The sequence below is a fragment of the Solanum dulcamara genome, chromosome 1, assembly GCF_947179165.1.
Source record: "Solanum dulcamara chromosome 1, daSolDulc1.2, whole genome shotgun sequence".
NCBI lineage: Eukaryota > Viridiplantae > Streptophyta > Magnoliopsida > Solanales > Solanaceae > Solanum > Solanum dulcamara.
In genome coordinates this window covers 83,803,417-83,824,702 of record NC_077237.1, presented here as the reverse complement: position 1 = coordinate 83,824,702, position 21,286 = coordinate 83,803,417, and the positions used below count along the sequence as shown (strand labels likewise).

General features: G+C 33.0%; 2 protein-coding genes across 2 annotated transcripts; both read left to right on the top strand.

Annotated features, from left to right (window-relative positions):
* Positions 1 to 1,342: 1,342 nt before the first annotated feature.
* Positions 1,343 to 8,127, top strand: LOC129880758 (mannose-P-dolichol utilization defect 1 protein homolog 2-like). The gene is made up of 8 exons (XM_055954943.1): positions 1,343 to 1,703; positions 3,532 to 3,685; positions 4,065 to 4,137; positions 4,295 to 4,361; positions 6,130 to 6,189; positions 6,842 to 6,902; positions 6,991 to 7,032; positions 7,687 to 8,127. Exons 1-8 carry the CDS (start codon positions 1,548 to 1,550, stop codon positions 7,788 to 7,790), a joined length of 717 nt encoding a protein of 238 aa, XP_055810918.1. The 5' UTR covers positions 1,343 to 1,547; the 3' UTR covers positions 7,791 to 8,127.
* Positions 8,128 to 16,455: 8,328 nt separating this feature from the next.
* Positions 16,456 to 19,439, top strand: LOC129880747 (cyclin-D3-3-like). The gene is made up of 4 exons (XM_055954932.1): positions 16,456 to 17,103; positions 17,807 to 18,008; positions 18,109 to 18,239; positions 18,852 to 19,439. The coding sequence occupies exons 1-4, from the start codon at positions 16,672 to 16,674 to the stop codon at positions 19,074 to 19,076; spliced, it is 990 nt and encodes a 329-aa protein (XP_055810907.1). The 5' UTR covers positions 16,456 to 16,671; the 3' UTR covers positions 19,077 to 19,439.
* The last annotated feature ends 1,847 nt before the right edge of the window (positions 19,440 to 21,286 follow it).

Genomic DNA, 21,286 nt, shown 5'->3' with positions numbered 1-21,286 from the left:
ATAGTTCATAAATATAGTATTGAAATATCCTAAGGTGTTGAATAATACATCACATAGCTCTTATTCATTTTATAAATAAATATTTGTGATTATATGTTATTACAAACTTTTAAATACAAACAATTTTATAAAAATTTAATGGTCCAATAAATCAACAATAGAAGTAACTATTTATTATTTGATAAAATCTTACCACATGGTACGGACAATCTCTTCATGTCGAACTTGAGTCTTTTTTGTAAAATTAAAATTATGAGTCTTTTCTTGTAAAATATAAACTTATAAGTCAATTTTTATTTATATATATATATTATCATAATTTCGAGTATTTAAAAGACTCTATGTTCAACCATTAAAGCTTCTTTAAAACTTGATTTTAAAATTCAATGTGTCGTAAATGTGAATCATTTAGAGTGAATAATATATCAAAAGACACGAAATCTCGAGAGGAGCCCATATCTAAAATTTGAGACTATTTAGATGAGATTTTGAGTTTGTCGAAGTGAAAGACTCCACTAGCCGTTAAAGCTTCTTAAGGCTTGATTTTTAAATTCGACGTGCTACAAATGTGAATCCTTTTAAGTGAATAGTATATTAGAAGACTCAAAATAAAAATATCGAGACAAACTCTTATCTAAATTTTGAGATTATTTAAAGGAAATTTAAGTTGGTTGGGTATTGAAAAAAAATCAACTCCTTGAAGAAGATGAAATGATGCAATGTAAAAATATTGTATAAACTGCGTTTGTCAATGTATAGGTATACATCATATATATAATGTTCTATACTATTTATACAATATTGACACATTACATTATTATTTATACCGATACATTACATATACATGCCATGCACACCTAATATATGTTATAGTCATCATCATGGGTTATGGTTGGATATTTGAGATTTGTCGTCTTCATTAAAGATCTCATATTGAAGCCCTTGAAAATGAAGAAAGAAATTCTCTTGGAGGAGTCGCTCCAAAAAATAAGTCATGCAATACGTGAATTCAAAATTAGTGGTTCGTCAATACATTTATTAAACATTCAGTGAGAATCTAAAAAAGAAAAGTTGATATATACATGAAGTACTACTCCAATCTCCAAAATAATTGTCATCCCAACAAAAATTACTTTCATTAAAATATCACTAAATATGATATATAATTTATTAAATTATTTTTATTTAGTAGTGTTTTTTGAGAATTAAATACTATTAAGAAATTTAGCATAAGAGTATAGTTGAAAATATATAATTCTTTTTTTTTTTAAATTTCTAAAATAACACTTATTTTATTTTATTTTTAAAAATGATACTTATTTTGAAACGCACCTAAAAAAATAAAATTTGTGGGGGAGCACAAATTGCCCCAACCTAGAAGGCTGCCACCTAACTGTAACCATTTACAATTCTTCTTCTTGAAATTCGTACCCCAGAAATAATTTGTCCCCCCAAAAATAAAAGCTCAAATCATTATCTGAGCAAATTTCTTTACATTAGGGGCACAACCCAGAAGAGTTCTTGATCCATTAATTGATAGATCAAAAATGGTGGAACTAAAATTTCTTGGAATGGACTTTGGTTGTGCACTTGGATCTCTCAGCAATGGTCAATTCCCAGAAAAAGATTGCTTGCTTCCCTTAATTTCCAAGCTTCTTGGTTATGCAATCGTTGCTGCCTCCACCACTGTTAAACTTCCTCAGGTTATTTCCCTTTAATCCCTGTTAAAAATTGAGTTTTTTTATGTATTAATTCAGTGTTGTTGTGATAGTAGTATTGAATTTGCTCAATTTTGGATCCAGTTAAGTGATGGGTGTTTCTTAATTACTATGGGTTTTTAATTAGATATATAAATTTAGTTCATGTTATAGTCCTTTGGTTAAAAATAGTGCCTTGGTGAACAGAGTTATCTGTTGCTGCTGTGAGATGTTAGGTATCCTGTAGAATTAGGGGAGGTGTGCAAAAACTTGTCCCGACATCTTGGTTATAAAAAAGGAGGAGTCTTTATGTATTAATTTAGTGTTGTTGTGATAGTATTATTGAATTTTCTCAATTTTGGATCCAGTTAAGTAATGGGTGTTTCTTAATTACTTTGGATGTATAATTAGATATATAAATTTTTACTTTCATGTTATGGTCCTTTGGTTTAACTTCCTCAGGTAATTTCTCCTAAGCCAGGTAAAAATGGAGTCTTTATGCATTAATTGAGTGTTGTTGTGACTTGTGACAATAGTATTGAATTAGCTAAATTTTTGGTCCAGGTTATGTTATGGGTCTATCTTGAATACTCTGGATTGATAATCAAATATATAAGATTTTAGTTTCATGTTATAGTGCATTGGTTAGACGTCCAAAGGCTATTTTCATTAAGCCCTGTAAAACTCGAGTCTTTATGTGTTAATTGAGTCGTATTGTGGTAATAGTATTGAATTAGCTCATTTTTGGGATCCATTTATGTTATTGGTCTATCTTGAATACTCTGGATTGATAATCAAATATATGAACTTTTACTTTCATGTGATAGTGCATTGGTTAGACTTCCCAAGGCTAATTTTGTTAAGCCCAGTAAATTCAAGTCTTTATGTATTAATTGAGTCTTATTGTGGTGATAGTAATGGGTGTTTATTTGTTACTTTGGGTTTTTAACCAAATATTCTTCAATGTGTATTATTTGTTGCTTCGTTTGTTTGTATCTTGCTGTTTTGCTATCATTTTTTCATGCAATCCTGCGTCGAGAACTTTTCTTTTGAGCCGAGGATTTATCGGAAACAACCTCTCTCTCCCACCCAACAAACATAGGGGTAAGATTTAGGTACATCCCACCCTACCCACACCCTAGTTTTTTAACCAAGTATATACACTTGTGTATAAACTTTTACAGTCATGTACATTGGTCGTTCAATTCAATTGTACCTCTTAGCCCGTTCACGAATTAATCAATCAACTACATCTCTATCCAGAAAATAAATAGTGCGGCTTTATGAATCATCTGTGTCGTTCACTCTATTTACGTTCATTTCATTTCATTATTAAATAATTTTTCTCTAGAATTGAAGATCCTATGACCCGTTCCTATGTGCTAAAAGTACTTCTCGGAAACCCCTTTTGCATTTCTAAGAAGTCTGACGTTTCATTAATTGGTTTCTTTTTGGGAATGTCTCTTTCTCTTTTCCTTTTCGTTTTTGGTACTTTGGGTGGGTGTTTGGGAAGAGAGGTTGTTTGGGTTGTCAATGGTTGTATTAATTTGTTTGTGCATTGGCTATAGTAATGCGTTTTTGAGTATTTTTGTTTTGATTAGAAACTTGTATGTTTGTGTTGGTAAGTGTGAGTTTTAGAAAAAAATTCTAGGTTTAGATAACCCGTAATTCGCCTTATGTATGTATTTATTTGATTAGTTCATTCGCTATAGTGACTACATCCATAAGGATGCCATTTAGTTTCTTGTCCTTAACTTCTTGCTAATGATTCACGGAAATATGTGATTCACTGATTGAACAAGGGCATGCCTTATTGTTTCTGTTCCTCTTGCAGATACTTAAAATTTTGCAACACAAAAGTGTTAGAGGGCTTAGTGTTGTGGCCTTTGAACTCGAACTAATTGGTTATACCATTGCATTGGCATATTGTCTTCACAAAGGGCTCCCGTTCTCAGCTTTTGGCGAGTACCTTTTTCTTTTGATCCAAGGTACATTTTTGACATGCCAATAATACATTAACTGGATTCTTAAGTTCCTTTTGCTATATCTTGATAAACTAGGGCTTTGTAGCTTCTCAAATCTGTATCTTCAGAGGTGGTTGTTTTAATTGATTAGACACCGCTTTCTATTTTTCAATTTCATTGAGCAGAGGGTGCATTACCTTCAAGCAGCTCTGCCAGAACCTTTAATAAATGCTTCTATTGCGATTTTTTATTCTCATATCTGCTATGCTATTCTGGTCAATGAATGATTCCTTTGTGGATGGAGTGCTTTACCTTCAGTCGGTGGCAGTTTAAAATCTCATTTTCATACTTAAATGTGGCGAGCTCAATTTCTCTAATATCTTATGCTTTTTTCTTGTTGCAGCTATAATTTTGGTTGCAATTATCTACTATTTTTCTCAACCTTTGGGAATGAAGACATGGATGAAAGGATTACTGTATCCTAATTCAAACCTGTGCTATCTTTCATGATATATATTCCCATACACATGCACAAAAATATAATTGAGCCATTTATTTTAGATCACTCATGTTTATTGATGTCGTTCCTTCCATGAAGTTAGAATCTACAGTTCCTCCTTATGCTGTAAACAGATATTGTGCTGTAGCCCCAACTGTTTTGGCAGGTCAAATTGATCCTGTTCTTTTCGAGGCTCTATATGTAAGTTATAGCTTTTAACTTTGATCTGTTTCCCTAGCTCTGTTTGTATTGTGGGATAAAGCATTGCAAAAGATTTACATTTCTCTTCATTTAAGGGAGTCCAAATGAACACTTAACCGTTGCTTATGCTTGTCTGAAAATTATGAGAAATTAGAGAAGTGATTGAGAGAATGCATGACAAGTACCTTATGCTAGAAGTTCTTATGAATTATTTATACTATATACATAATACTTCCTGTGTGGTTGAGTCACCTTGAGTTCGCAAATTGATGCTGAAGCATAACACTTGGAACAACTGGTGCTGGTTAATTGCACTACTCATGGTGCAACAGTTGTGGGAATAGTTACTTAACAGAAATAGTTTTGGAAGAATGATCGAAACAGTCTATGGAATATTGATAGAGTAGTGCTGGTGGCTCTAAGGCAGACTAGTATAGGTTTAATGCAATCAGAACAGTCACCGGTAAAGGTACAGTGAAGAAACAATCAACTAGAAAAAGATGCAGCTGTGGCCACGGTAAAGGGACCAGACAAGTGAAATTAGGAAGGAGTGGAAATTTTAGAGGGCTTATACGTTGTGAGAAATAGGGAAGAGATTGGAAGAATGCGTTAACTTAGTATTCCTATGCTTAAGAGTTTTTTAAAGGCATAAAATCTCTCCCTTGAACTATGACCATATTTCCAACCACACACTTAATTCTTCATAGGGGTCCTAATACCTCCTGAACTTTTTTAAAAACGGAATTATTGTTGGTGAGCCGAGGAACCGGAGAATCAAACGCACCAAATCGCTGCACCATCACCACCATTGTTGAAAACACCAGCTCTCTCCTCCATCACTTCTATAGCCCAAGATCCATCAATATTTGCACTACACAAACACACAGAAATCTCCTCTGTTTCACTTCGACGTGAATTTTGCCGGCCACCATCGCTGCACCTTCTTCCCCCCATCAAATTTCACCCCTCAATCCCTTTTCTCATCTTCTCTCTCTATCTTCCCCTCTCTCTCAGAATACCCAAATAAAATTTGAACCAAAATTTAAAATAAAGAACTCGGAATATGTAGTTGTTGGAGTTTTGAATCGCCGGAAAATAGATGGTTGGCATAAAAGCTAGCAATCAGAGGTATGCTACCGAAATCTTAAAAAACAAATATGGAAATAAATTGCGCCCAATAGGATTTGTAGGAGTGACCAAAGGTTGAAAGTAAACAAATAAAATAAAATTATGGAGATGTAGAAATCTGTTGGGGTAGATGAAAAGGTGATATAGGAATGAGATAAGGTATGGAAAGTTTCTGGAAAGAAGATTGAAAAAAATAATAGAAGTGAAAAATACACATGTTAAGCGAGTGTATTGCACCACTTGACGAACACTCTAAGTTGGTATTATTCCATTTTTAATAAGTTCAGTAGGGAGGGGGAAAGGGCGGGGGGGGGGGGGGGGGGGTAGGACCCGTAAAGAATAAGTGTGTAGTTGAAAACACGATCATATCTTAATGCCTTTTCCCTATGTGATGATGTCTTCTGATGTTGGATAATATGTCGAGGTAATGGGTGAATATAGTCCTTTACACATTGAATTGAAGAAAATGACCTTGCAAAGATCTCTTATGTAGTTATGTGTTATTTCATAACTCTTATCTTATAAAAATAAGTTTCTTTCTTAAAAGATATAAAACTAAAAATAAATTTGTAAAGGCTACAAAATCAATTGACCCTAATATATCTGATCTAACAGTCTTAACTAAATTAAATTGTTTCAGGCTTCCCAACATGCAATCTTTCTTTGTGCAAGGATTCCGCAGATATGGAAGAACTTTAAGGTACTCATTTATGCCATGATGATTCTCAGTTTCAAGGTGCTGTTGGTATATGTTTGAAGTAACCTGATTTATTTGCTATGTTTTGAAATAATGAATTCATTTACCTTCTATTATGGCGGTTCATATGTATGTATATGTCACACCTTTTTGTTCTGTTAATTTACATGGAAACTTGAATTTCATACCAAACCAAGATATATTATTGTGGATCGACTGGGAAGTGTAATAGCTCCTATATGCTGTGTAAATGATGCCAATATTATGATGGATTGAATAGAAAGAAAGTGCTGGTGGCTCTAAAGCAGACTAGTATATCTTCTCCTATGTGGTTTGCGAGCTATTGCATAGGAGCAGGGTTTTTACCTTGTGCGCACCCAAAGGGTTGCGGCTGCGGGTTTCCTTGTCATTTAAAAAAAAAAAAAGCAGACTAGTATATGAAGTTGATGATTGCTTTGACCTGAATAGTTATTCCTGACAGAATTGTTATAATCATTCATCAAAATGATTAGCAACCACCTGTCACTATATTTGCAGTCCCCTTTTATTTGACTTCTTTCCGAGATCATTTTGCGGCTTCATCCTATAATGTTCAGTTGCTTTCCTTGTTTCCACTTTATTTTATACCTTTTTTCGACTGTTTTTATTTGAGCAGTGCAAGAGTACTGGTGAACTGAGCTTTTTGACCTTCTTTATGAACTTCGCCGGTTCCATGGGTAAGTTAACTCCGACTACTAATTTCTGCCTGCAGATTCTTTGATACCAAAATGGAGTTCTCATATCCTTTACCTTTATATGTTGCAGTTAGAGTTTTTACCAGCCTCCAGGAAAAAGCTCCCATGAGTGGTAAACTCTCTTACTTTGTTTGATCTGTACCTTCATATGATTTTTCAGACTCCCGACATTTGGAAACATCAGTACCTTATTTCGTTTCAAATTTATAAGCCGACACATTCTTTGTACTAACCTAGTTTTGTCAAATGTGTGTAATGATTAGAATACTTACTGGTTTCATGAGAGTTATGTTACCCACAATGTGACTGCCAACCAGTTTATAGTCTGCGGTTCTAGTCGAGTATGTGATTAGCTCAGTTTTCCCAGTCAAAACATTAAAATATATTTTTTTTATTGATAGTCTTTAAAATATTTAGGAGGAAAATGGAAAAATATTTGGCGTCTTTTGAGATGAGCTTGCAGAGTGATATTCTCAAGATCAAATACATTCGCTTTTTAGTTCCCTCTTACAGCTGCAGCTCACCGATCCCCCCTCCTTCTTGGGCTTACAATTTACAATGATCGTTTCACCATCTAGAATGTCAATTTACCTACTATAACTTAGCCACCATCCTTACCTTGGAACCCAGCGTCAACGGTTCCGTTCTTTTATTGTTTGCCATCATTCAATTTCTTAGTAGGACTATCTATAAATAATTTTCATATATGATAGTAGACCATGAACATTTGAAATGCTTGAACCAAGATTCCTTGACTTATTTGCAGTTGCCTTGGGATCTGTGATCGGTGTACTGATGAATGGTACCATCTTGAGTCAAATTATCATATATCAAAAGCCAACACCTCAGAAAGAGAAGAAGAAAGATTAGATGTTTCAGCATAGCGTGCTGCACCTGGAGCTCACAGTCATGATCGTCGAGCACAAAGAAAAACGGCGATAATTCATCCCATAATATACCCTCAGAATCTGTTTTTCCTTATTTCAAATTTTAGATTGATCAATCAGTTACAGGATTTTTCCAATTTTAACATTTACCATTAGTCTCAGTATGGGATTTTTTATTTTTTTTTACATAAAGTATGCTAACACATAGGTGTAACAATTTCTTTTGTTTCCATTCCTGATAGTTCTTGCAAGGAATTTGGTAAAAATATGCTCATAGGGGACTTCCTTGTGTTGAAGTCACCATATTGTTTTTCTAGTCATCTACTGCTGTTGTATAGTTGTGCATTAGTTGAGGGTATGGATTGTCTCCTTATATAATTTTTTCAAAGGAAAAAGCTCAAACATGCCATCGAACTTTGAGAAAAGGCTCGTCTGTGTCATCTGTTAAAAGTTTGGCTTATTTATGTCATTTCCATCTAAAAAAAGGTTCATTCATGCCATTATTTGTAAACTAAAAATATTTTTCGTTTTGCAAAATTATTTTGTATACGTGGTTAATTATGATTCGGCCACGACATTAAATTATTATTTAAAATGAAAAAGGTTCAAATATGCCATCGAATTTTGAGAAAAGGCTTATATATGTCATTCGTTAAAAGTTTGGCTAATCTATGCCATTTTAGTTAACAAATAATGGGATGAATGAGTTTTTTCTCAAACGGAAATGACATAAATGAGTAAAACTTTTAATGAATGACATAAATGAGCCTTTTGTCAAAGTGCGATGGAATATTTGAGCCTTTTCCCCTTTTTCAATAATGATGGTGGAGTTCGAGTTAGCTGCCTATACTTGTGTTTTTATTAACCAAGAACACATGCACTTTGTTGGCACATTATTGCTATGTTTTCCGATTATGAGCATTGTTGTGTGGTCCCTTTCGAGCGGTTCCTTCTTTTCTTTTTTTGATGATTTAAAGGTGAGAAAAATAAGCTTTTTCCGAAACCAGAACATGAAGACCAAAAAATTTTGACTTTCTGATGTAATTGAAGGCAAAGAGGAAAGATTTCGTGAGACTCTGCTTGGCAAACGAGTTCCATAAAGTCCTCGGTAGAATTGGCAGCATCCCCCTCAAGGCACGATTGCGTGTGCTTTAACTATAATGCTACTTCTCACCAATACAGGTAACATATTATGGCACCACCACAACTATCCATTGGTATTTGTTATTTGATGAAATACCCTCCATTGTTCAAGAAGCTTCTAAGTAAGTTTTTGATAAAGATGGACCAAACAGAAGAGTTGAAGCAGTTTGATACATGTTCAACAATTTTGGACCAAACACATTTGGGCTTCTAAACTTTCCACATTATTGGGCTTATATTAAACTTGGTCCTGTCTTGGGCCTCCAGTACATACCAACTGAATTACTTTCTCTTCAGCCCAATAATGTGATACACAGTATAATTAAGATACACTCTACATACAATATAAAATGGCACTTGAATGAGACAAAGTTAGTTAGGATAATTTTTAGATTTATTTTATTTATTTACAATCCTTGTACAGTATAGAATTTATATTTTCAGTCCCTAGTTTAATAGTATAAATAAATACAACAGTGTATACAATAGAACATACAGAGATATACAAGAAAATATTCCCAATCGTGTTTGTTACTCTCATTTTTTTTCTTTCATTATTTTCACCGATACAGTACCAGATAACTCTAGCAACTATGGGCATATTCTCACATTTGAAACTAAATGTGGTGGTTGAGTTTTGCTTTGGGCATTCTCTAATAATGAATATTTGTGTACTGCAAATTAAAGAAACCTCTGACAGTACCTTTAGTCAATGTAGTAGCTAGGACATTGGATGACCAGCATATCATGTCTGTTTATTTGGTGGGAAGCAGGAAAAGGACTTAAGTAAATATATACATATATTAATGGACTATTGATTAATTGAGATATTTAAGGGGAAAAATAATTAGTACTGGTTTAAATAAAAAGTTTAAGATTTATGCAAAGTAAAGAATTTTTTATATTTTTAGTGTCATTTGACATGTTATAATAAATTACTTACTACTCCTTCTGTCCCATATTAGATGAGCACTTTGCATTTTATACGATAATTAAGAAATCATTAATAAATTGTTTAACTTTACTATTTTGCCATATGCTCATATTAACTAACCTCTTGAAAAAAGAAGTTTTTGGATCTTCAAAATTTGTTTAAACTTCCAAAGCATATTAATTGTAGGGGTAAAATGAGAAAAAATTAATTAATTCTATTTTAATTTAGTAAAATGTCCATCTAATATGGGACGGAGGGAGTATCATTTATCATTGAAATTACCTGCAATTACCTTTTAAATGACTTGATGGCAATGTCGGAGCTAGGGGCCGCAAGGGGTTCATCCGAACTCTCTTTCTTGAAAAATTACATTGCATATAAAACGTCAACATGTTGTATTAGTCGTATTTTTATAGTTATTGTGTTTTGGTTATCACACGGTTTTGTTGTTGTTGTTGTTGTTCCTTTCTTATAGGCTTAATATTGCCTCCCTTAATAGTTGTTATGTTAACTTCTTCTTCGTACTTGAATTTTTCTGCACCTGAATCGAAGGTTTTTCGGAAATAACCTCTCTACCTCTACGAGGTAATGATAAGGTCTCCATACACTCTATCATATCCGGATCCCACTAGTAGAATTTTATTGGATATGTTATTGTTTTTGTATATATAATAGATATTGAATCCCTTTATTGACTTCTTTGTTGTTATTTCTTTATATTTTAAATCTCTTTAGTAAAACTTCTGATTCCGCCACAGATGGTATAAAATAAAATTACAATGTCAAGATCTTATAAGGTTCATTATGTTTGAATATCTTAGTGATCAATCATGCATGCAGGTAGTGGATAGTCATGATAGCCAACAAACTCATGCTCACTTGTGTTTTGTATGATACTCTTAAATTTTCAAAAGTTCTTATGCCTTTTATTTACCTTGACTATGAACCTAGAATTAATGTACCAAACTCATGTTGCAGTTTTGTTCTTTTGTGGACTTTTATTTTCCAAAAGTTGTTGCTATGGTGGACTCTATGATTACCCTCATGCATATTTTAAACTTGAAATTATGAGGACTGTGAGCCTATAGTTTCTTAATAATTAAGATTGACTGAACCTGGCAAACTTGAAAATTTGTCTTTAGTGACCGACTCTACTTGTTTTGATACCACACTTAATTACAAATCAAGTTCATAATACGTATTGTTTGCTTTTAGTTTAGTTGATCCCTCGAAACATGTCTACGAACTTGAGTCATGGCTAATAAACTTTTTTTCCTTTTCTCTCCCATGCATTCTGATGAGAGATTTCATCTAAGATCTCATGTGCACATCATCTTCAAAAGCTTGTCACATCATCTTCAAAAGCTTGTTAGTCTAGAAATCAGTCAGTTCTGTTTGACCCGCCTTCAACAATTCATCCTCTGTTAGGAGTGTCACAATTAAATACCACAATTTTAAGAGTCCTATAGCCTTACAAATAAAATGACATGCATATTTGACTATGGTGCCATTTGGACTTGCGATTTCAAACTATAATTTCAAGTTTTGATAGATTTCTTTCTGTTTTTTGTGTTTATGAGAAAAAAAAATTAAAATCCAAATTGCTTATTCAAATAAAATTTCAACGTTTGTTATATCTTTGATCCTTTATTTTTGTTTTTTCTCATTGGAGATTGAGCCTCTAAAGGGTGGATGAAGAAAAGAAGAAGAGAAGCTCAAAAGCAAAGGTCAAGAAAAGAAAAGAAAAGAAAAGAAAGAAAGCAACTTATCATAGCAAAATAGGAGCTACCTCCCAACACATTAATTTAATTATTATCATGTCTGTTGACTCTAAACATATTGTATACCAAGAAAAGGTGTGCTAGAATTATTTTTAAAAAGACTCCCCACTCAATTTCGAGTTCTGAAAATTAAAAACTAATAAAATCTTTCAAATCTAATTTATATTTATATCATGTCTCAAGTTCGAGTTCTAAAATATATTTTTTTTCAAAGACACTTATTGCCTCGTTTAATGAACCTATATTCAAGATAAATAGATATTATTGATTTAGTTGTCATGTTCGTTGATTTTAAACAGTCTACCATTAAAGATTGTGGTAGAACAAAAATGAGGTTTGACATTTGAAAATAAAAAATATTTTGCTAGAAAGTGCATTACCCTCGTTTAATATATATAAATTTTTCGATGCAAAAAGACTTTATATATATATACATCACATTGTCAATTAAAAACTCAATTGGTGTATTTTTGGTAAATAAAAACCTACCCATATATTCCTTTTTTGGTACAGAGAATGGTAGATACCTAGGGGAGACACAATAACACTTTTTTTACGGGCGTATTTACCATACAAGTTAGGAATTTAATAAAATCTAGTAATTTAGACTTAGATTCTATATTTAAATTAAGAAATCCACTTAAAATATGCAAATATCCAATTTCGTACGCAATAAATTGTAATGTTCTAAAATTTAGAACTCATAATATCTAAATATTATGTTTGCTATGAGCAATTCAACGACGAAATTTGTGGCAATGATGATGGTTTAAGAGTCTACTCTTTGAAGGCTACATATGTTAGGCATGCAGACCAATTTTTGGATGTTTCTATTTCTTTCTCTTCTTTTCTTCTCTATCTTTTTCTTTTATTTATGGCTTATCACACTTTAATCAATACATTTTTTATAAAAGAAGAGATTCGAAGGTATATATGACTATTCCACCATAGTATAGTGTTTTGAAAATATTAAGAAAAAGCGATTGCTTTAACCCCTTTTCTCCTTTCTAAATTAACCTTATAAAGAAGTCAGGAATGTGAGAATTAGTAGATGGGAATTAATCACTCGTCTATATATAATTAAGGTGGGTTCGATATTCAATTTTCTTTTATGTTCGATTGATTAAAATTTATGTTAAAATATTTTTTCATAAATAGAAAGTATTTTCCTTCATATCAAACACACTCTTAATGCGCATTTAGTATTTACATCAAATTCAACATATTCGTAACTATAAAAAACTTGCGAACTTCTCACAGAGGTCCATTGAAAATATTGATTTTCGAGCTTCCAATGGGCCATTGCCGATGGACTCCCTCGAAATACCCTTTAGAAATTTTCGTATTTTAATAGTTATATACAAACACATTGGAAAATCTTACTAACTCAATTGATTGACTATTTGAACTTTCGCTTTTGTGAGGGGCTCGATTCCCCACCTTATAATTTCTTCTCACATTTCCCTTCTCCTACCCCCTTTTTAAAAAAAAATAAATAAAATACAAAATACACACATATAAACAATTATGACACATAAATAGAGCAAATATTCTTAAAGATTATAAGTATATCAATTATGACACATAAATAGAAAGGAGCTTGTTTGGATTAGCTTAAAAGTTAGTCAAACCAACTTTTAAATCATTTTTAGCTTATGAAAGTGTTTGTCAAATTTAAAAATGACTTAAAATAAGTTAAAAATCAAAAGTAGGTACCTCCCTACTTTTTATATTTTAACTTATAAGTCATTTAAGTTTGACTTTTTTATTTTTTGACTTGAAAGCTAACTTTTTCAGACAATCCAAACAGGCTCTAAATATTACTCTCCATGTTCCAAAATATTTGTCATCCTTACTGAAAATAGATAATTCATAATACTTGTCATTTTAGAAAACTAAGACAATTAGTTGTCTGTTTTCACCTTTACTTTAGTCATAAATATGAAAGTGATATTAATATGTTGCAAAATAGGTAATATTAAATAGAGAGGATCAATGAAGAGAGATTAAATTTTAAGATATAAATAAGGGTAAAATAGTCAAATACTTTTCTTAAATAATATTTTTTTGAAAAAACGTGTAAATGAAAATTTTGACAAGTACACTCTCTATTTACTTTTACTTGTCCATTATGAACTTTGTGTCACTATCCGAGTTTACGCCCTAGACGTGACATGGTACTTGAAATCACGAGTGGTCCCAAGCTAACCCTTGACATAACTCATCAAAGCATATCATAAGAAAACTAAGCAGAAGCTGAAAAATATGCATAAAAGGTCTCATTAAAAGATACTATATCCATGAAGATTGAAAATCAATGTCTGAAACAAGTCTCTAACATTTGAACTAAAAGAAATAATTTTTTTGGGACATGGCCTCCGACTACCATTGCTTAGGAACTAACTAAAACTGCTTCATAAAGTCCCCGAATAAGGAGGACTCACCAACTGCTGACTGAAAACTAATGCAACCATTACTAACCATGAGTCTGAGAACGAGTGTCAGAATCTACATCGTAAAAGAATGCAACACAGAGAAAGTATGCGTCAGTACGTGAAATGTACTGAGTATGTAAGAAAACACTACCATAATCATATAAATAACATATGGAGGAGCAATGAAATAGGATTTTCAAAATCATAAGACATAATAAAAGAAGGAAAGAAAACAGTCATAGTTCATGCATAAGTACCAATTAAATCTTCATTTAAAAGCATATGTAAGGATGAGTCTAATTCAGTATTCTTGCATAATCATATTCATAAAATAACATATTTAAATGAACCATATAAATTTAAGAATATATCATAAAAATATGCATAAACTGGGAGTTTCTTATAACCGACATAGACCATGTGAGCCCATGATGTCCAACAGCTAACCCGGTTGGGTGGGAAACTCTATACCTTGTCAGGGTATAAGACCATATCATAAATATGTGTATCCACTAGTATGTGCCTCTCAAGGCCATATAGAGTTGTCCGACAAAGTGATATACCAAGTCCTGCGGTGGCACGTAGTTATGAGACTTAGGAATTGCTACTAAAGGTCCACGGAAGCTAACGAAAACCTTCATCCCTAAAGTCCACTCGGTTCTAAATAGTCCTCCCAAAATAACATAAATACATATTAATGTTCATAAGTATAAAAACTGTCTATATAGCTGAATCATATGTGAGACTAAGCTCAAAAGTCATATCATAAATCACAGGTGAGGCTAAGCTTAAAAATCATATCTTGAATCATAAGTGTTGTGTAGCATACTCAAATATATCTTCCATAAACATATCTTTACTTCTATGCATATGACTTTAAACATGCATATGACTTTAAACATTAGACAACTTACTTGAAATCATGCATAACCTGTAAATACTCAAAAGTAGCTTTCATAACTTCATAAATAATCTTGACACATGTTTGGAGAATCATAATCATATAATAAATTAAGCATATGGTTCATAGCAATTCAGTGAGATGCATAAGAAATCTTTCATAAAAACTCTAATTTTGCATAAAAATCATAGCTTGAAGAAGATTGGGCAAAACCCTAGATTTAAATATAATTCATCATATAATCAGAATATTTTAGCCATGAGAGTGGAAGGAATACTCTCATTGAAGTCTTACATACTTGAGAGAATGAAGCTTAAAAAAAGAACTTGCTTGAAAACCTTGAAATTCTAGCTTTTTGCTTTTCTTGTGGTAGTTTCTGAGTTAAGAAATTGAGAGCATAGAAATTTAGGAATGAATGAGAGGTTTTAGTAATGAAAATTGATTTCCTACATGTTTAGGGCCATTTATATAACTCCCCAAAGGTTTTAGGACTAAAATGCCCTCTTAAAAACTCACTCGCTTGGGTGACGAGCTATGATCCAGATCGTCATAACTGGCCTAAAAATCGACCATTCTGCCTAAGTGTGACGGCCAAGTCTAATGGGCCATCACAGGTCTGACAGGCCGTCACTTTTCTCATCGGACACTGACAGCTTTTAGTGTCTCTAGTAAAATGGTCATAACTTTTTACTCAAAACTCGGATTGATGCAAAATTGGCGGCGTCGAAAAGAAGACTCAAAGAACTTTTATTTGATAGGTCATAGGATACTAATCCTTTATATTCTAGAAAATATGGTAGTTAGAAGTTGACCCTTATATGAACTCATGCGAAACTTAGTCGGTAGGAAAGCTTTGAACTTGACTTAGTGCTAGAGGTTCCTTATGACTCTAACTCACCTATAATATACTTCAATTACTTAGGAATGAACCTTAACATACATATACAACTAATAAATCTTCAGGTTCAGACCTATACGCATATGAAGAATGGTTTGAATCTTTGCTTAGAAATTGTGGGGCGTTACACTTTGCATGCCGATAAAGGAACAATAATTAATAATACCGAATGAGTAAAAATGAACGTAGAGGCAATTTTGAGACATATGACGTATCTCTTTCTCCTTCTTTGGCTTTGACCATATGCCAAATAAAATTAATTTAATATTTTCTTCGTCTCAAATTATATTTTGTGTTCCTTTTTATATGCTTTTAAAAAAAAATCACCAAAGGATTATGAAATGTAGTTCAATGCACAAAATATATTGCCTTGTTAGGGGATTCGAAGGACCCACAATGTCATATTTGTGCAAAGAAAAATGTCCTGGGAATGCAAAAATCTTTGTGGATACCCAATGAGGTTTTAGGGGTACCAATTCAAATTTATCGGACTTTTAATATAAATATCGAACATCAAAAAAAAAAAAAAAAAAAAAATGAGGAAATGCCCTCACGAGTCCACGATAAAAACACAACATTTTCCCAAACAATACCACTCCGCCCAAATACCTTTCTTCTCTTCCTCCCAACTCTACAAACACAGAGAAAACAAAAATGGCTCAAATGAGCCTATTCATCTTCCAATAGCTTTTTCTTCAAACCCCCAAAAAAATAAAAAAAAAATGAAGTAAATGAAAACCCCAACCATCCCTCTTCTTCACAGAAGAAGAAGATGGCTCATTATCACAATCAAAAGCTTCCATTTTTATTAGATTCTTTGTATTGCAAAGATGAAACCTTTCAAGATTTTGAAGTAAATCCCAAATCAATTTCTTTGTTAAATCAAGATTTGATATGGGGAAAAGAGGAATTTGACTCTTTGTTGTCTAAAGAACAAGAAAATCAAATGTATAATCTTGTAATAAACAACCCATTTTTGTCTGTATTTAGAAACGAAGCAATTGAATGGATTCTTGAAGCTGTTGGTTTTCACAATTTCTCTGCTCAAACTGCAATTCTTGCTGTAAACTACCTTGATAGGTTTCTTTTTAGCTTACAATCACAAAGTGAGAAGCCATGGATGAAACAACTTGCTGCTGTGACTTGTCTTTCTTTAGCTGCAAAAATTGAGGAGACCCAAGTCCCTTTACTTCTAAATCTTCAAGTATGCTCTTAACAAAGTCTCTTTTTTTTTTTCTCACTCCATGTCTGGTACTCGTTTTTGCTTTATGATCGGACTAATTTAGATTCGCGAGGCTTAAAATCATTAAAAAGTGAAATTACTTGCTGTTTGGTGCTTGCTTTTGGGTCTAGCCTGACTAATTCAGATTCACAAGGTCTAAAAATCATTAAAAAGTGAAGAACTTGGTGTTTGGTGCTTACTTTGCGGGTCTGGTCGGATTAATTCAGATTGGCGAGGCCTAAAATCATTAAAAAGTGAAATTACTTGGTGTTTGGTGCTCGTTTTGTGGGTCTGGTCTGACTAGTTTAGATGCGTGATGCCCAAAATCAATTTAAAAGTGAAATCACTTGGTGTATGGTGCTGGTGTGACTAATTTGGATTTGCGTGTAAGACCGTTAAAAGGGAAATGCTCCACCATTCCTAGGAACCCAACCCAAGTTCTATGAATAAGAGTGGAGCAATCTTATTCATTTCACCAGAATCCTCAATGGTCTTAGAAAAAAATGATTTTTGTAACAATTTCAATGTTGGGTTATTGATTTGGGTGTTTTCTTGATTTATGTTTAGGTGGAGGGACTTATCCACCCCACCAGAACCCTCGATGGTCTTAGAAAATCTTAACTTTTATAACAATTTCAATGTATGGGGTTATTGATTTGGGTATTTTCTTGATTTTTTTATTTAGTTGGAGGAATCAAGTTACTTGTTTGAGCCAAGAACAATTCAGAAAATGGAGCTATTGGTACTTAGTACACTCAAGTGGAAGATGAATCCAGTAACCCCATTTTCATTTCTTGATTACTTCTCAAGAAGGCTTGGATTAAATGACCACATTTGCTATGAACTTCTTAGGAGATGTGAGAGGGTGCTTTTATCCACCATTACTGGTAATTTTGAATCAGAATTAATTAATAGCTCTTGATAAAGCTAAGATTAATTCTTGGTCCTCAATTATTTGTTAACTGATTAATTTTTTAAAACTAGCAGATTGTAGATTCATGTGTCATCTTCCTTCTGCTATGGCTGCTGCTACAATGTTACATGTTATTGATAAGCTAGAGCCTTGCATTGGAGAAGAGTACCAAGAACAACTTTTGGGCATTCTTGGAATAGTCAAGGTTAGTATGTTTATCACTTCAAGTCTTTAATTCTAGTTAAATATTTCCCAAATTTGTTGTACTAGTTGGTAGTGCTTCACTTGTGAGATTACAGTGGGTATGTTATCGTTGTTGTACTAGTTGGTAGTACTACACTTGATGAGATTACAGTGGTTATGTTGTTGTTGTACTAGTTGGTAGTACTCCACTTGTAAGATTAGGTATGTTTGTTGTTGTTGTTGTTGTACTAGTTGATAGTAGTGGATCATATCCAATAATGTGTTATCGGTTTGGGAGAACCCCGTGCTCGAGGATCAATGTGACAACTAACACCCTTGTTTTTAGTATTTATGTTTCAATTTGTGTTTTGCGCCTTTGGATAATTCAACATTACCATATGGACTTGTTGGCATGGTTTGGGTTGAGAATCGAGGGGCTCGGCTGAGTTTCTGCTGAAACTCAGTTGAAATTACATATTTTTCTAGTGTCAGATGACTCACCCCGATTGCAATTTCATGATGCAATCTCGGTGAAGGGAATTTGTTGTGCATATTTTAATAAAGTTAAGTTGTACATTTCAGAATTCACGACGTTTAAATTCTGTTCTGATGGGAATCAAATCGTGTGAAACAGGACAATGTGACAGATTGTTATAAGCTAGTCCAGGAGGTGGCTTCCAACATTGATTTCTACTCAAACAAACGCAAATTTGGTGCATTGCCAGGAAGCCCCTTAGGAGTTCTGGATGTGTCATTCAGTTCTGATAGCTCCAATGACTCATGGGCGGTGGCTGCATCCGTTTCTTCTTCTCCTGAGCCATCGTCAAAAAAGACTAGAACACACGAGAAGGAAAAATGATGTTGCATCTGGCACGAGATGGTGGAAGTAGTCGAGTAGACAATGTAGCTACCAGTTCCCTTAAACTCAATCAGTGGATTCTCAAAATTTGTCTATGAATTAGTTGCTGGTATTTTATTAAATGGAAATCAAATGTTTATGAACAGAGTTGAAAATAATTTCATGTCAATTCTTCTTTGTATTACTTCATTATCCAGGGGCCATATAAATTGAATTTTTTAAACTCTTTTTTCTGCTACTATTTTCAACACAAGGCCAGGGACTTGTGTGTGAGGAAAATATGATACTAAGGGAAAGGGTGTATTTTGTTCTCATTGTGGGAAATAGTAGTGGAGTTACAATTTTTAATTTACAAATTTTGAATCACCATCTTGCATTTCTTTTAAACTTGTTCTGAAATTTTTTCTTTGAGCTGAGAGTCTTCGGGAAATAACATATCTACCCTCATCCTCTTCCGACCTAACTTATGGGACTATATTGATTATATTATTATTTTTGTTGAATTTTGAATCACAATCCTTTTGGCTCATTGAATTCAGGATATCAAAATAATCTTTTAATACAAATATAAAGTTTGAATCAAAATTATTGAATTCTACTTTTAATGCTATTTTTGCACCTTGAAGGAAGATTCTAGTGTCTGCATGGGGTTCATCCTAACCCTTGTGAAATATTTACATTCAACTATATGCAAAGTTAATTATTACATATTTTTTTTACGTATATTTAATAAATATTGAATCTCTTTAACTTCTGTCTAAGTTTATTTTATTTATATTTTGAATTGTTTTGATAAAAATTTTGACTCCACAATTGATAGTAGGCCACTTATTTATGTGGGAGTTGGAATTGCAATAGGTTTAAGACATTTTTGACTAACAGGCAGAAGAAGTGGTAAATTTAATCTAATAGATTGAAAAAATATATTTTTTAATACATTAAGAATATTTTTGATAATTTTTTGAAATAACAATTATTTTGAAGCGAAGGAAGTAGAAAAGATAAATGGAAAATTATGCATCGGGCTGCGCATAGCGGGAGCTTAAATACACTGAGCTGCCCTTTTTATGCGAGTAAGTAAACATATACTAGTTGCTAACATAGTTATAATTTAAAATAATTACGGCTTGCAACAAACGTAAATAGTTTAAAATAATTACGGCTCGCAACAAACATAACTCTCTATTTACGTCTCTCTTCCTCTCTCTTGCCTCTCTCCCTTTTATACATATACAAATAGAGAGTTTGTATAGCTGGCCTTTTTTGTACATATATAATTCACCTTTCTCCACACTCTGCCCTCTCTCGCTCGCCTCTCTCCTCCCTATTCCAATCTCGTTTGTATATCTGGCCTCTTTTATATATATACAATTCGCCTCTCGCCTCTCGCCTCTCTCCACTCTCTTCCCTCTCTCGCTCGCCTCTCTTCTCCCCTCTCCCAATCTCGCTTGTCAGATATACATATATATATGTATATCAATTATCATTATATAATTTTTTGACAAATATACATATACAATTCGCCTCTCTCCACTCTCCTCCCTCTCTCACCTTTCTCCTCCCTATCTCGATCTCGCTCGCCTTTGTCATCCCTCTAACATGTAGATACGAATCGTAATTAGCAAACTATAGTTATAAAATATAATTAAGATATTTTTGAGTTTGTATATGTGAAAATTTCCATAAAGCAAAAGAGTTGGAAAACAATGACACAAAAGCCAAGAAGAAGGTTTAAAGGGTGTAAAAATGAGTTTATCGAAGGACATAATATATAAATATGATCCTTAACTTGGTTTCAGCTGACAATTATGATCTCTAACCTTATTAATGTACAAGTAGACACTTTAACTTTTCAAAACTTGAACAAATAGACACATTCGTCTTACATGGCATCTTTCATGGTAATTTTGTTTCCTACGTGGCGTCCTACGTGTATTGTGTCATGTAGGACAAATGTGTTTATTTGTTTAATTTTATACAAATTTAAGCGTTTGCTTGTGCATATCCAAAGTTGAAGGACATAAATGTGAACTGAGGCCAATATTTATATATTATGTCTTACAGAAAAGATTAAAAGACTATTTAGATGCAATTAGATTCAATGTAAAAATATGCACGGAGAAAAAGGGACAAAAGGTGAAGTGTTGGGAGTTAATTGGAAAATTGGGGGACATTATATGTCTCTTGATTTTTCTATGATGTGTCATTGT